The sequence below is a fragment of the Sapajus apella genome, unplaced genomic scaffold, assembly GCF_009761245.1.
Source record: "Sapajus apella isolate SASKATOON/1434 unplaced genomic scaffold, GSC_monkey_1.0 scaffold10, whole genome shotgun sequence".
Taxonomy (NCBI): Eukaryota; Metazoa; Chordata; class Mammalia; order Primates; family Cebidae; genus Sapajus; species Sapajus apella.
In genome coordinates this window covers 38436306-38453142 of record NW_022436950.1, presented here as the reverse complement: position 1 = coordinate 38453142, position 16837 = coordinate 38436306, and the positions used below count along the sequence as shown (strand labels likewise).

Sequence of the window (16837 nt, the reverse complement as noted above, 5' to 3'; positions counted from 1 at the left end):
AGCCTACTATACTCAGATAGCATCAACAGTATCATTATCAGTCTACTGATAATGAAACTGGAAAATTCCAGTTGATGCATTATGGATATGCTATCTTAAAAAAAAAAAAAAAAAAAAAGCAGGGTGGGCATGGTGGCTCATGCCTGTAATCTCAGCAGTTTGGTAGGCCAAGGCTGGCATATCACTTGAGCCAAGAAATTTGAGACCAGCCTGGTCAACATGGTGAGACCCCACCTCTACAAAATATACAAAAACTAGTGGGCATTGTGGTGCACACCTGTAGTTACAGCTACTCAGGAGGCCTCCAAAGGGTCACAGTACATAAAGAGATATACAGCATATATGTAGTATTGAAATTTTATAGGTGGAAAAAAGTGATTAGGAGAAAATGTTTAAAAAGGCTAAGTAAGAGACAATAATTTTTAAAAGGTCGAAATACATAGGGCATGATGCCAAAAAAATAAGGCAAAGCTCCCCAACCAGTGTGAGGAATGAATGAATGAATAAATAAATAAATTAATTAAAGGTATGGGTTTCATCTGTGCTGAGTACTGATTCTCTCAGGCCTTTGAGGATGACACTCAAGGCCAGTAGTAGGGGTAGGGTTAGGGTCCTGGGGTATTTGTCCTTGGTCTGCAGCATTCTCCTCTATTTACTCCATTGTGCCTCTAAATATCATTTGCTGTGAGTGATGTTATGTGAGAAAGGTTGGAAGCACTGAATTTCTACAACAAACATACCACTTTTCTAAGAAACAATTTTTACGATAAAAGTTTCTTTTTTGGAATACTGTTTTGATTCTCTTCTTTGGCCTGGCATAATATGGAGTCAAGAAAATCAAATTTTATTTAGAATATGCTCAAAAAATGTCAACTGTCTAGCTGTGGACACATAGGAGACCCTACCTAGCCCACTAAACCTACTAAGGAGCAGTGGTCATTTTCTGTATAACCCTATACATGGAGTATATGACTCTACCCCCATAGTTAATGAATTAAGTAATAGACACATATAGCTCAACTGTGGTTCATCTGTGGATATTCCAATTATATGTTATTTCTATGTCCAGCTTTAAAAAAATGAATTGAGCAAAATCGACTCTTGAGAATCTAGAATGGGAGAACTGAAAAACAAATCATTTAACACTGGGAACTTGATGGACATTTGTAAGTATGAGAGAATAAAACATTTGTACATGAAAAAAGTAAGTGGCATAGAGAAATCCAAACAGATGTACAGGGATGACACAGGAGATCTGGAGACTCATGAAAGTACAGTTCCTCAGTTTTTAACACTGTCCCAGTTCCAACTCTCCTAGTGCCCAACAATATTGACTTATTTCCTTTGTCTTCATTGTTTACAGGAAAAACCTAACTAAAATATAATTCAAGCCTAAAAAATGTTTTAGTTAAGAATAATCTTGCAGGAATCTGGCTTAGAAGTAAAAATTAAAATCACACATACAATACCAGCATCCCTGGGTTAGAACACTACTTCTTGAAATGTTCCTCCTAGTTCTGTAAAGATCAAGGTAAAAATAAAGTAACCTGCTTTAGAAAGCTATTTTAAGTTAAGTTAAAAATATACATATCTTGTTTTTTATTTTTTTGACCTAGGGTCTTCCTTTGTCACCAGGCTGGAGTATAATGGTTCAATCACAGCTCACTGTAGCATCAACCTCCTGGGCTAAAACAATCCTCTGACTTAGCCTCCCAAGTAACTGGGACTATAGGCACATGCCACCGTGCTCAGCTAATTTTATTTTATTTTTTGAGACAGGGTCTCACTCTGTGGCCCATGCTGGTGTGCAGTAGTATGATCATGTTTCACTGCTGCCTCAGCCTCAGGCTCAAGTGATCCTCCCACCTCAGCCTCCCTGGTGGCTGGGACCACAGGGGTGTGCCACCACGCCAGGCTAATCTCAAACTCCAGGACTCGAGATCAATCTGCCTCGCCCTCCCAATGTGCTGAGATTATACGCATGAACCACCACACCCGGCTTCCAGTTAATTAAAAACTTTTTTTTTTGTAGAAACGGGATTTTACTATGTTGCCCAGGCTCAAGCAATCCTCCTGCCTCAGTCTCCCAAAGTGCTGGAATTACAGGTGTGAGCCACCATGCCTGGCCATAAATAAATACGTATCTTAAAAATAGTACTAGCAGAGCCAGGCGTGGTGGCTCATGCCTGTAATCTCAGAACTTGTGAGAGGCCGAAGTGGGTGATTCACAAGGTCAGGAGTTCAAGACCAGCTTGGCCAAGATGGTGAAACCCTGTCACTACTAAAAATACAAAAATGGCCAGGTGCAGTGGCTCATGCCTATAATCCCAGCACTTTGGGAGGCCGAGGCGAGCGGATCACGAGGTCAGGAGTTTGAGACCAGCCTGACCAACATGGTGAAACCCTGTCTCTACTAAAAATACAAAAATTAGCTGGGTGTGGTGGCAGACGCCTCTAATCCCAGCTACTCAAGAGGCTGAGACAGCAGAATTGCTTGAACCCGGGAGGTAGAAACTGCAGTGAGCTGAGATTGCACTACTGCACTCCAACCTGGGAGACAGAGCAAGATTCCATCTCAAAAAAAAACAAAAATTAGCCAGACATGGTGGTATGCGCCTGTAGTCCCAGCTACTCAGGAGGCTAAGGCAGAAGAATCGCTTGAACCCAGGAGGCAGAGGCTACAGTGAGCTGAGACCACACCACTGTACTCCAGCCTGGATGACAGAGGGAGACTCTGTCTTTAAAAAATTATTTTAAAAAGATACTACTAGGGCTGGGCGCGGTGGCTCAAGCCTGTAATCCCAGCACTTTGGGAGGCTGAGGCGGGTGGATCACGAGGTCAAGAGATCGAGACCATCCTGGTCAACATGGTGAAACCCCGTCTCTACTAAAACTACAAAAAAATTAGCTGGGCATGGTGGCACGTGCCTGTAATCCCAGCTACTCAGGAGGCTGAGGCAGGAGAATTGCCTGAACCCAGGAGGCGGAGGTTGCGGTGAGCCGAGATCGCGCCATTGCACTCCAGCCTGGGTAACAAGAGCGAAACTCCGTCTCAAAAAAAAAAAAAAAAAAAAAAAAAAAGATACTACTAGCTACTCAGGAGGCTGAGGTGGGAGGATCTCTTGAACCCAGAAGTTGGAGACTACAGTGAGCTATGATTGTGCCATGGTACCCCAGTATGGGTGACAGAGCAAGACCCTGTCTCTAAAATAAATAAATAATATCTTGAAAGTAACTTTAGAAATACTAGGCAGACATCAAAAGGAATGAGATGATGTCCTCTGCAGGGACATGGATGAAGTTGGAGCCAATATCCTCAGCAAACTAACACAGGAACAGAAAACCAAACACCATATGTTGTCACTAATAAGTAAGAGTTGAAAAAGGAGATCACATGGACACAGGGAGGAGAACAACACATGCTATGGCCTGTGGAGGCGGGGGGCGTGGAGGGTGGGAGAGCTTCAGGACTGATAGCTAATGCATGTGAGGCTTAAAACCTAGTTGACTGCTGGATGTGGTGGCTCATGCCTGTAATCCCAGCACTTTGGGAGGCCAAGGTGGGTGGATCACCTGAGGTCAGGAGTTTGAGGGCAGACTGGCCAACATGGTGAAACCCCATCTCTACTAAAAATACAAAATAAACTAGCTGGGCATGGTGACAGGTGCCTATAATCCAGCTACTTGGGAGGCTGAGGCAGAAGAATTACTTGAACCCAAGAAGCGGCGGTTGCAGTGAGCCAAGATCCTGCCACTGCACTCCAGCCTGGGCAACAAGAGTGAAACTCTGTCTCAAAAAGAAAAAGAAAAAAAAAGAAAGAGGGAGGAAATGGATTCTCCCTGAGAAACATGCAGAAGCAATCAGCCCTGCCATACCATGATTTTAGACTCCTGACCTCCAGAACTGTAAAAGAATAAATTTGTGTCATTAAAAAAACAAAAAACCTAGATGATGGGTTGACAGGTGCAGCAAACCACCATGGCATGTATATACCTACGTAACAAACCTACGCATTCTGCACATGTATCCCGGAAAAATCAAAGAAAAAAAAAAGAAAAAAGTAAAGAACTTTAGAGCGGGTTGGTCTATAGATTCCCTGTTACTAAAAGCTACTTGCAGGGCCAGTTGTTAAAAAAAAAAAAAAAAAGAACTGTGGAAAAACTGAAACTGAAGCAACTGCTTTTTAGATGAGAAACATTACAATATAGAACCCCACTGTTTAACCTATCAGACTACTTTTGTGTATCCTATAAAGCAATTTCTGCTACTAGCAGAAACATGAGTGTATATTTCACCCCCTCAAATACCTTGAACATCTCTTCCCATAACTTCCACATAGTTCTGATCTTTTAAGACCTCCTGGTCATCTTCCTCCAAATCACATTCTGGCTTCTTTATTATTTTTTTGGGGTTGACCAATAGCTGAGCTCGCTCCTTCTTTAATTTAGCTCCTATAAGAACATCCAAAGAATTAGAGATGACAGGTATAAGTTCTTTCTAAACATTACATTTAAATAAGTAAAAAAAATTGTAATATTTATATAGTCATTAAAGCTGGGCAAAAAGTTTTCTCTTTTATTAAAACTGACCACTCTTGCACAGTTTATTATATAGAGTTTAAAACACACACACACACACACACACACACACACACACACACACACACGACAAGGGGTCAAAATAACCACATATTTTAAATTACAATGGGTAGTTATCATTGACTATGACTACTGAGCATTTCATTTTAGATTAGGCTTTATTTAACATTTTCAATTAAAGTTTGAAAGAATTAAACTAAAAATTAAAGCAATTTTTATTTAGTTTTACTAACTAGATCAATACTTTGTGCTATATTTTCAAAATAAAATATTAAAAGTTTTAAAAGTGAAATAATCCATAAACATTATAATAAGCATCTCTTCAAATTGTACAATCACTTAGTACCTCCTTCTCTATCAAGAATGTGATTAAGAACATCATCATCTCCCACAAAATGAACCTCCAGCATCTTGTCTTCCTTTAATTCTGGTTTACTCATTGTTGCCAACCTAAACAAAAATAGTAAGTTACTCAAAAGTGATGAAGAATTATATCAACCACTAAATTAAACATTCACATAATGAATACACATCTTTATCTAATATTTTTAAAAGTCTTTTTTTTTTTTTTTGAGACAGAGTCTCACTCTGTTGCCCAGGCTGGAATGCAATGGTGTGATCTGGGCTCATTGCAGCCTCTGCCTCCCAGGTTCAAGCAATTCTCCAGCCTCAGCCTCCCAAGTAGCTGGGACTACAGGTGCAAGCCGCCACGCTAGCTAATTTTTTGTATTTTTAGTAGAGACAGGGTTTCATCATGTTGCCCAGGACGGTCTCGATCTCCTGATCTCGTGATCTCCCTCCTTAGCCTCCCAAAGTGCTGGGATTAAAGGCTAGAGGTACCATGCCCGGCCAAAAGTCTTTTAAAGTATGAAAAATATATTATGCATTATTGTATTAATATATATTGACTGTAGGTAACTCAATTCTTTATCTAAAAAATTGGGGAGGGAAAGAGATGTCTGAGAGGTGAGAAGAGCTAAATCCAATCAAAGTAGCTAAAATATACTCAGAAAAAAGTAAAATAAAATATACTCAGAAAAACAATTCAAGTTTTAAGGAAAGCTCTAATCAATCTAGACAAGCACGTTAATAGAAATGGGGTGGTTAATACCTGAGTGTTTAGAAAAGTGGCAGCCAACCGGATGGGCATGGTGGCTCATGCCTGTAATCCCAGTACTTTTGTGAGGCTGACACAGACAAATCACAAGGTCAGAAGTTTGAGACCATCCTGGCCAACATGGTGAAACCCTGTTTCTACTAAAAATACAAAAAAAAAATTAGCTGGGTGTAGCAGTGGACGCCTGTAATCCCAGCTATTCAGGAGGCTAAGGCAGGAAAATTGTTTGAACCCGGGAGGCTGAGGTTGTAGTGAGCCAAGGTCGCACCACTATGCTCCAGCCCAGGAGACAGAGTGAGACTCCATGTCATGTTTCCAAAAAAAAAAAAAAAAAAAAGAAAGAAAGAAAGAAAAGTGGTAGCCAAACAAAGAATAATGGTTTGGTGGATTTTATTATCTGTTCATTAGAAAACTACCATCAATTTTGAGGAGTCTGTTATACTTAATTGGTATACCAAGCCTGGATCAAAAAATCCTTAAGCACCTCCCTTTACTTTTATGGAATACTTACCAAACAACTTTACAAATATGAATACGGCTTTCTAGTTATCTGGATAACTAAATAGTAAACACAAATCTTTCCAACACTTTACAGTTAGTTCCTCACTGAACAAACCTCAGAGTTTGGCAAGCAAAAGTTTGATCAACTCTGGCTAGTCTGACAAAATGTACTTTCAGAACTTAGTATGCTACTGGCCTGAAAATAACTAATGATTTAACTGCTACCAGCTAATCAGTTTACTCAAGAAATGTAAACTAAGATTCAGCATTCGAGGTGAATTTTCTTCTCTCCTCTCTTTCTTACAAATCCTGTTTTTACCTTTTCTTTTGGCAGGAGAAACTACTGACTATGTCTCTCCTTTTTTTTTTTTTTTGAGACAGGGTCTCACTGTGTTGGTGCAGCCTTAACCCCCAGGCTCAAGCAATCCTCCCATCTCAGCCTCTAAAGTAGCTGGGACTATAGGCACATGCCGCCATGCTTGGCAGGTTTTCTTTTCTTTTTTTGTAGAGACAGGTTCTCACTAGGTTGCCCGGGCTGGTTTTGAGCTCCTAGAATTAAGCAATCCTCCCACCTCAGCCTCCCAAACTGCTGGGATTACAGGCAAGGGCCACTCTGATCAGCCATTTTACTCTTCTGAGTTCATTATCCACAGGAAGAGATAACTAATTCAATGTTACCAAGTTTTATTTTTGACAAACGACACATTTAAATGACTTGTTTCAGTTTTCATTTACCTTTTAAGGTCTACACATTCTGCAGCTGGAAAATTCAGATACAGTCACCTGTAATTGGAAAAAGAACTCAGTCAGGGTCAGCTAATAGAAAAATAAAAGCAGTACGGCAAAAACAAGTCCACAAGTTTTAACAAGCATGATGAATAGATAAATGTAGACCTTACAAAGCCAAATCAGTTCTAACAGTATAAAGGACAAAACAACCATTATCAATTTGGCCAGGAAGCTCTAGAGACTGAGAAACACCTGGATGGAGCGGGAAGAAAGGAGGACAAAATTTGAGCACTTACAATGTGCTAGACATAGTTTTGAGTACTCCATATGCATTCTCCTTTAATCTGCACAACTCTATGAGGTTCATACTTCATGTATAAAGATAATAAATACTGGGCTGGGTGCAGTGGCTCATACCTATAATCCCAGTGCTTTGGGAGGCTGAGGCAGGGGGATTCCTTGAGGCCAGGAGTTGAAGACCAACCTGGCAACATAGTAAGGTCCTGTCTCTACCAAAAAAATAAATAAATATAATTAGCTGGGCATGGTGGCATGTGCCTATAGTCCTAGAGCTACTTGGGGGCTGAAGGGGACAGATTCCTTCCCCAGAGTTCGAGATTACATTGAGCTATGATCACACCACTGCACTCCAGCTTGGGCAACAGAGTGAAACCCTGTCTCTATTTTTCTTTTTTTGAGACAGGGTCTGGGGTCTGTTGCCTAGAACAGTGGTAGGAGCTTGGCTCACCACAGCTCCGACCTCCTGGGTTCAGGTGATCTGCCCACCTCAGCCTCCCACATAGCTGAGACTGCACACACGTACCACCATACCCGGTTAATTTTTGTAGAAATGAGGTTTCGCCATGCTGCCTAGGCTGTTCTCAAACTTCTGGGCTCAAGTGATCTATCCACCTCTACCTCACAAAGTGCCCGGATTACTGGAGTGAGCCACCATACCAGGCCAAAAAAATTTTTTTAAACAAAAAATAAAAAAATTTGGATTTTGCTGTGATATGAAGAAAAAATTTTAAAAATAAAAAGATAATAAATACTTCATCTATAACTTATAATCATTGCTTGTGAAACATGTCTTCCTGGGCCATTTTTCTAGTCATGATACTACTTCTTATTATGGGGATTCTGGGTATATTAGAGGAAAAAGTTTAATCTATTTACATAATATTTGCATAAAATAAACAGGTTTTTGAGGGGCCATTTGTGAGGCACTGTATTAGGCACATTTATGTACACCAGCTCATTAAATCCTCAGATACTCTGACACAGGTATTCTGCATCTCTCTTTATATATATTATTTACCCAATTTACAAATGAGTAAACTGAAGTTAACTCATTAAATAACTCAAATTGTTAATGCCAATACACACAATTATAAAGTCAATCAAAACTCATTAAATTATTAATGCCAATACATACACACAATTATAAAGGCTATTAGGGTTGAAATCCAGGTCTGACTGATTCCTAACTTCTTGACCACTCTATTATACCACATACCTCTCCTATCATCAAATAAAAATGTTATCCTAAATGCTTGTGTTTTTTTGTTGTTTTGGCTTGTTTTGTTTTGTTTTGAGACAGGGTCGTTTGGCTCTGTTACCCAGGCTGGAGTGCAGTGGTGCGATCTGAGCTCACTGCACCCTCTCATCTTGGCCTCCTGAGTAGGTGGGACAACAGGCATGCAATGCCAAGCCCAGCTAATTCTTGTATTTTTTGTAAAGATGGAGTTTCCCCATGTTGCCTAGTCTGGTCTCCTGAGCTCAAGCGATCTGCCCACCTCAGCCTCCCCAAATACTGGGACTGCAGGTGTGAACCACTGTGCCAGAAACTAAATGCTTGTTTTGATTTCTGAAAACTATTCATAATAGGTCTAATTATTTCCCTATATGTCAGTTAGGGTTAGGTATTCTAGAACTCATAACTATAGAATATCCAAAGAATTCTATAGTTTTTCAAACTTTCCAGTTCCTTAGGTGAAACATTACTAGTTCTATCAAGCATACTTCAAAGAGCATGGCCAGAGTCAGCATAATCTACATGATTTTACTTAATTACACACTGCTGTGTACTACAAACGATTTGCAGCAGTGTCAATGAGCAAATGCAATAAAAGAAATGATAAATTATAAATGCTAATAGGGAATCTGCATCAGAAAAAAATATAAAGAAAAGCAGAAAACAAAATCATGCAATGAATTTTTGGCTTTGAGCTTCCTGGCAAAGCAAAAAGCAAGTAAAGGTCATTACACAATTCTCATTGGAAAAAGTTTAGTAATTCTTTGGGATGGAGGATGAGATTTTCTGGGAAAATTTAAAAACAAATATTCTAGGCAACTGAGTGTTGTCCTAGGCAATTTCCCTGTGGTATTTTACATAAGAATTGCCTGGACAGAGGCAGCCTAACTCAGTCTTGTTTGTACAAGTGTATTTATAGAAACATTTCCTTTTCTAATTTTGGGGCATCTTATTAAATAGTACAAGATCACGAAATTAAAGAAAATGTCTACAAAGACCTCATGAGAAACTTTTCCTTCTTTCCTCTCCAACAGTTCCTGGAAAAAAGGAAAAACCAAAAGCTACCTAACAATCATGCAATAAAATGCAATATTTAGTGACCATTATGACCCTTCAAGGCACTGCCTTGGTGCTTATAGGTCAACCCCTTTCAAGGAGTTAACTTCAAGGCAATTCAGCAGCACCAAGTAAGTGTTAGCAACACACTCTCCTTTGAAAGCAAATAAAGGATTTGCTGTAATTTTAAAAAATGTAATTCTTTTAAAAGAAGGTTGTATAGATTAGTGGTTAAGCACCAATTTTAATATCAGAGAAAACTGAGTTCCAATCTCCACTCCATACTTTGTAACTGTGTGACTTTGTCCAAAGTCCTGACGATTAAATCATGGCCTGACATATGAAAGTGATTACTGAATGATCTCAATTATCGGTATTTTTAACTTTTTTTTCTTTTTTAGCTCCTTACTGCAGTACACACTGAGATATTTTTAAACTTCAACTTAACCATGCACATCTCTCGTACAGCTCTAACTCATTCAACATCTAACAGAAAAACGGCTCAATAAAGTGATGATGTCCGTTTAACGTGCAGTGCCCTTATATAACGGTGCAGGGCTGTGCTATTTTTCTTCAGATTGCAATTTAACTGGGGGAAAGTGTAACGATTCTATTATGATTTCAACTGTAAAATGAAAAGTAAAGCCTCAACATCCTTTTAATTGAAAAGCTCTACCGAAAGAGTCTGGCTTATCAACATTTTACAACCAAATATGACTCCAAGGTGACGGATCAGTTAGTTAGCAGGACACATTGGTGTCTCCAGGCTGGGATGACATCAAAGGTTCTAGCTACAGTGGTTTTGGGACGTGATCTCTTCATATCTCACGGGGCACTTTAACACTTTCGTTACAGATCTTTACAGTTCTTCCTTTCCACGGGTCCGTAAGCTGGGAACCAGGTATGTAAGTATTAGGCGTCTCTTGCACAAAAGGTCTATAACTGCTGGGTGGACTAACGAAGGGTCCTCCCTGAGCGAACCTCTCAACCCCAAATATTAAAGGACTTTGGCCAGCGCCTCCAGCCTCGGGCCAGTTGGCTGCGCTCCACCAACAAGGGGTTCTAGAGCCCGCGGGCAGCCTGCGGGGGGCAGCGAGGCGCAGAGACCCTGCCCCGAGAATCGGGGGAAAGCCCTGAGACGCGCAACCTGGGACGCTGGGGGCCAAGTTCCGACGCTGGGCTGGGTGCACCTGGACGCACCTCACAAGCCGCGAGCTAAGCAGGAAAAGGAGGCAGGCTGCCCGGACACCCCGCTACTCACCGCTAGGTTTCCGCCTGGTGCCGGCCCAGCCGCCTCACGCCGGCCGAACGATACCTCACTGATTCGCCGCCGCAGGGAAGGAATCTTCGGCCCCAACGGGAGAGGCCAATTTCTAGTATTCCGCCCAACGACGGCGGAGATGGAGAGCCCCGGAGGCCAGCTGGGGGATGGGAGGCCTGCGTGAGGCACACCGAATCTCCCGCCCTGTTCGGGGGGCGGCGCCCGGGGAAGCCAATAGGAAGAGGAGTCGGCCAAGAGCGATGGCTCTGCCGACCAGTCGGCGCCGAGCGCTCGGCCCCACCCATCAGGAAACCTGGGGAAAATGAATCCTTAGGCTCTGGGTTGTGGGCCTTACCTTTTCATTCCTCTTTCCGTTTCCGGGGAAGAGAGGAAAAGTGTTGTTTGGACACAAGGAAGTTTGCGGAGGAGTAGCTAGCTGAACGGTTGCTGTTTGTCTTGTAGCAATCTTTAAAAAATGTACTTTGAGGCTGGGCGCCATGGCTCGCGCCTGTAGTCCAGCACTTTGGGAGGCCGAGGCTGGCTGATCACCTGACGTCGGGAGTCTGAGAGCAGCGTAACCAACATAGAGAAACCCAGTCTCTACTAAAAATACAATATTAACCGGGTGTGGTGGCGCATGCCTGTAATCCCAGCTACTCCGGAGGCTGAGGTGTTCCTTGCTTTTGCCAGTTACCTTTTGAAGAAAAAGTTAATGGAAATGGATTCGCGTTTCTTTTTTAAAAATTTTCGTCATTTGGCGTGTAAGGTAGGATCTTGTACATCTCCAGGGTTTGGGGTAGGTAGGAGAAGAGACATTAAGAGAAGCACTGAATATGGAGATGGGATCGGATTGCTAGTGGGATGAAGAGGCTGGGGAAATAATAGAGAAAATGATTGACTTCAATTATCCAAAATATAAAAAAGACAGAAAATGAGGAAGAAAATGAATCAACCTGGATGGGATCCATACAGTATTAATAACAGAGTACTATTTTATTTGGATTCACTTACTCAGAACAAAACTACAGAGTACTCAGCGAAGCAGACGGTAAGGACACAATGTCAAGCGAGACAACTAAGATCTTTGCATTCACTGTAGTTACTAAGTATATGAAGATATTTAAGGGACAATATTGAGAAAAATGCTATGATATGGGAAGTGCATTGGAACACATGGTACGAATATCTAATTAAAAGTCCAGAAGGAGTCAGGAACAATTTTCTTGGAGGAAAAGATGTTTAAACTGAAACCCGAGCATCGAATAAATTCAAAAGAGGCCAAGAGGGGTCAAATTTTCCAGGTAGAAGGTCCAATAAAGTGTAACAGCGGTGTAAAATGCCAAGCATTGGGTCTGTTATTATGAAGGGCTAGTTGGCCCTTAAGGCACTGGTCAGATTTGTATTGAAAGATCGTTGGATAAAGGAGGAAGGATTGGGAGGGAAGAGAAGGAGTCACACGATTTGGAAGCTGTTCAGGAAATCCAGTGGAGAAAGAAATGATCATACCCTTGATACCTCATTATTCCATTTTGGTCAGCTGGAGTTAAGAAAACGGAAGGGAAAGCCAATTTTTTGTGCATTGTAAGTAAAAATAATTTGGGGGGTGACTAGAGACAGAAGATAAAGAGAACATAGCTTAACAGTTAACAATGATGTGCTTGAAGAGTGTTTAAAAATGTGAAGATAACAAGACAATCTAGCCAAGCACACACACCTGGAATCCCAGCTACTTGGGAGGCTGAGACATGGAAGGTTGTTTGGGTCTCAAAGTGCCAGGCTGCAGTGAGCAGTGATCTCACCTGTGAATAGCCACAGCATTCCAGCCTGGGCAACACATTGAGACCCCATTTCTTGAAAAAGAAATTTGAAAAAAAATATGAAGACCTAGGAATATTGAATAGATACGTTCAATTTATGTGTTTTTAAAATATATATATATATATATATATATATATATATATATTTTTTTTTTTTTTTTTTTTTTTTGAGATGCCATCTCCCTCTGCTGCCCAGGCTGGAGTGCAATGGTACCATCATGGTTCACTGCAGCCTCCACAGTCTGCTCTCAAGCAAACCTCCCACCTCAGCCTCCTGAATAGCTGTGACTGTAGGCGCAGGCCATCATGCCTGGCTAATTTTTGTATTTTTTATAGAGAGGAGGTTTCACCATATTGTCCTGGCTGGTCTCCACCTCCAGAGCTCAAGTGATCTGCCCACCTCGGCCTCGCAAAGTGCTTGGATTACGGGCGTGAACCACTGCACCTGGCTGTTTTTTATATTTCTATGATGTCAGTAAACTCCCCTTCATTCCTTTCCACAGCTTGAAAAAAGGCTTCTACAGATGCAGAGGCCTTGGTGTGAGTGGTGGGTTTGGATATAATTTTTATGGTATATGTGTGTAAAATAGAGGGAAGGAGCTGAGTTTTGCGTTTAGATATGAAGATAAAGAGCTGTATCACAAAAAAAAAAAAAAAAAAAAAAAAAGAAAAAACAACAAAGAGCTGTACCATCAGAATGGAGATGCAGGATTTAGGAGCAGCAGGAAGTTGAAGTCAGAGGGGACCATAAAATGGCAACTTCCCATGTATTCACGGAAATGTTGTGTAGGGCATTAGACTGTTCCAATGGGGGAAATAGCAGCTTAATATTATAAAGGGTAGAGAGAGGCACAGGCGGTTAATTGGGTTATAGTTTGAAATTCAGGGGCTGGCTTTAAAAAATCTCTAATGTCACCTATGAAACATGGTGAATTGAAGACTTTAAATACCACTAAAATAATCAGAATTTTTTAAAGTATAAACATAAAATTAACAGAACAGAAAAACAGGTGAGATAGTTGGTAAGCTGGAATCCAGGCCTGCAGAAGGGGAAGCCAGTAAGCAGCCTATTTCTGTCACAGAACTCCAGGTGGTAGTCTCAGGAATCTCTACGTTAAAAGCAGCATGGGCCAGGTGCAGTGGCTCAAGCCTGTAATCCCAGCAATTTGGGATGCCAAGGCAGGTGGATCACTTGAGGTCAGGAGTTTGAGACTAACCCAACCAACCTGGTGAAACCCTATCTCTAGTAAAAATACATAGTTAGCCAGGTGTGGTGCTCACATCTGTAATCTCAGATACTTGGGAGGCTGAGGCAGGAGAATCACTTGAACCCAGGAGGTGGAGGTTGTAGTGAGCCAAGATTGCGCCATTTTATGCATCCTCCCAAAGTGCTGGGATTACAGGTGTGAGCCACTGCGTCTGGCCCTGGGCATTAAATTTAAAGACTTTTTCCAGGCAAGCTAATCAGAAAAGATAGGAGGCCCCAATTGAAAAAGCCTGGCTTATCAATATAGACCTACACTGACACCTACTAGCTGATAAGCCCTGTCCCTGGATGCTGAGCTTCTGATCAATTTTAGCATTACCAAACTTTGGAATAAAGCCTCGGCTCTGAAAGAGAAAAAATGAAGCAGAGCAAACATACTATGTAGAACCCAGAGGAAAATTTAGTCAAAACTGTAATAAGCTCTTGATGTTTTGTATCTGTTAAACATTTTGGGAGGATGAGGCAATCAATCACCTGAGGTCAGGAGTTCAAGACCAGCCTGGCCAACATGGCGAAACCCTGTCTCTACTAAAAATACAAAAAATTAGTTTGCATGGTGGCAGAGGCCTGTAATCCCTGCTCCTCAGGAAACTGAGGCAGAAGAATTGCTTGAACCTGGGAGGCAGAGGTTGCAGTGAGCTGAGATTGCACCATTGCACTCCAGCCTGGGCAACAAAAGTGAAACTCTGTCTCAAAAAAAAAAAAAAAAAAATTAATGCCTAAGATATATATGACTCATTGCCAACATTCTAGGAGCCAAGTAAGACAAGGTCCTAAGTTTGTCCTCCCCATTTCAGTACGACCTAATTTCTGTTCTCAGTTGTGCGTAGTGGTAGAGTCTAGATCCTCTCGGTTCAACCTTGTAATCTCCTGGTCCTCCACTAAGTATGACAGGAGATCTAGCATCTAATTGTTTCAAGACTTCCAACCCAATCCTCCAGGAGGAGATTCTTTAAGGAGAGAATAATTCTTAAAGTTTTAATTAATTTTGTTTATTATACTTTAAGTTCTGGGGTAAATGTGCAGAACGTGCAGGTATACACAAGTATTAATTAATTTTTAAATAGACTCCAGAATCAAGATGATATCAGCTTATATTTTTCTTCACCAGTGATCTCATCTGTCAGCACACTGAAGAAAATCAGAGTCTTTATAAATTTCTTCAAGGAGATGACTGAGTTAAAAAATGAAATCTTTTTTTCAAGTTCGTCAAACAAGGTTTTTTTACCCAAACCATGTTATACTTCAAGAATATGTTCTCAGTTCATATCTTACAAATTGAAATATAATCTAAATAGCTGTATAGATATCAGTGAGAGATCTAGATTAAGCAACCAGAACCAAGTAGGTCTTATGAACAAGTTAAGATACATTTATATTGGTCCCTAAATTTGGGAAACTCAGTTAACTTTTGTCTTTGCCTGTATTGTAAAAAGGTTCATATTGATGCTATTGCTCCTTGAAAAAAATATATTTTCTCACTGAGTCTTTGAACAGTTTATTTAATAAAATTTTTGAGCCCCTACCAGGGGCATAATGCCCAGGTATGGCACTTACCCTTAAGGAATTTCGAATTTAGTTAGGTAGAAAGAATCAGATAATTTCAACACAAAAGGGTGTAGGCTGGGCCCAGTAGCTGACACCTGTAGTCCCAACATCTTGGGAGGCCGAGGTAAGAGGATCATTGGATCACTGGGTAACATAGGGAGACCCCATTTTTGTAGGGGCCTACAAACAAAATTCAAAAAGGTGTACTGAGAACTATAAGGATGACTGCCATTTAGCTTAATTTGGGGGTTGGGGTGGGGGATAACAGAGGAAAGGACAATTGAACTTCAAAAGACAAGAAGACTTAAGCAAGAGGATATACTGGAAAAGGGATTTCAGTAACAGTACAAACTGGGTGTGGCAGTACAGTGTGTGATTGTACAAATGGGTGTGGTAGTACAAAGCATTTAATTGTTAAATTTCAAGTGCAAGTAAGAATGTTAGGAGATGGGGTAGAAGTAGGCCACAGGGCCTTGTATATAGGTTAAAGAATATGGAATTTATTTTATTTTATTTATTTTTTTTTTTTGAGATGGAGTTTCGCTCTTGTTACCCAGGCTGGAGTGCAATGGCGCGATCTGGGCTCACCGCAGCCTCCGCCTCCTGGGTTCAGGCAATTCTCCTGCCTCAGCCTCCTGAGTAGCTGGGATTACAGGCACGCACCACCATGCCCAGCTAATTTTTTGTATTTTTAGTAGAGACGGGGTTTCACCATGTTGACCAGGATGGTCTCGATCTCTTGACCTCGTGATCCACCCGCCTCAGCCTCCCAAAGTGCTGGGATTACAGGCGTGAGCCACCGTGCCCGGTGGAATTTATCCTTTATATTGGAACCACTGGATAATTTTAATCAGGGTACTGATAAACATTTAATATCTATCACTTAGGGAGGATAAATTTAAGGGCAAGGAGTCTAGTTAAGAGGCTACTGAAGGAGTCGATATGAAGAGGATATGAGTTTGTGCTATAGAAGTAAAGGTGGGAAGGATTAATTTGGAAAAAAAAAAAGGTACACGGCAGGACTTGGAGACTGGATACTAGAGGTGAGGGAGAGGGGAGATATTCTCAGGTTTCTGGCTTGGTTGGCTGGGTATTAGTTCATGGGTGTGATGTGAGAGAGGGATTACTGATAGAGGAAAAAAGTAGATGAGTCTAGTTTGAGGCATCTTAACTTTGAAGTGCCTGAGGGATATCCAGGTATTCGGCAGCCAGTTGGATTTAAAAATCTAACATTCAAGAGGTCTAGGCCTAGAGATACAAATGAGGGTCATCAGCATTTAGGTTTAAGCCAAGTGGCGAAAGTAAGAACTGCGCAGTGTGTGAGGAAAAGAAGAAAAGATGCAAGATACCTCTCATCTGAGACAGGTAGCAAGGGGATAAGGATAGTTGCAGATATAGTTCAGAACTT

At 41.2% G+C, this 16837-nt stretch overlaps 1 protein-coding gene across 1 annotated transcript in view; it reads right to left on the bottom strand.

Annotated features, from left to right (window-relative positions):
- The window catches only part of ORC2 (origin recognition complex subunit 2), a 50763-nt gene extending 39753 nt beyond the window's left edge, over positions 1–11010 (bottom strand). Inside the window, exons 1-4 of the mRNA XM_032278705.1 lie at positions 10798–11010; positions 6953–7000; positions 4946–5049; positions 4309–4452 (exon numbers count right to left, since the gene is read on the bottom strand). Coding sequence (XP_032134596.1) covers positions 4309–4452; positions 4946–5039 — 238 coding nt within the window. The 5' untranslated portion in view covers positions 5040–5049; positions 6953–7000; positions 10798–11010. The remainder of the gene's footprint in view (positions 1–4308; positions 4453–4945; positions 5050–6952; positions 7001–10797) is intronic.
- Between the last annotated feature and the right edge of the window lie 5827 nt (positions 11011–16837).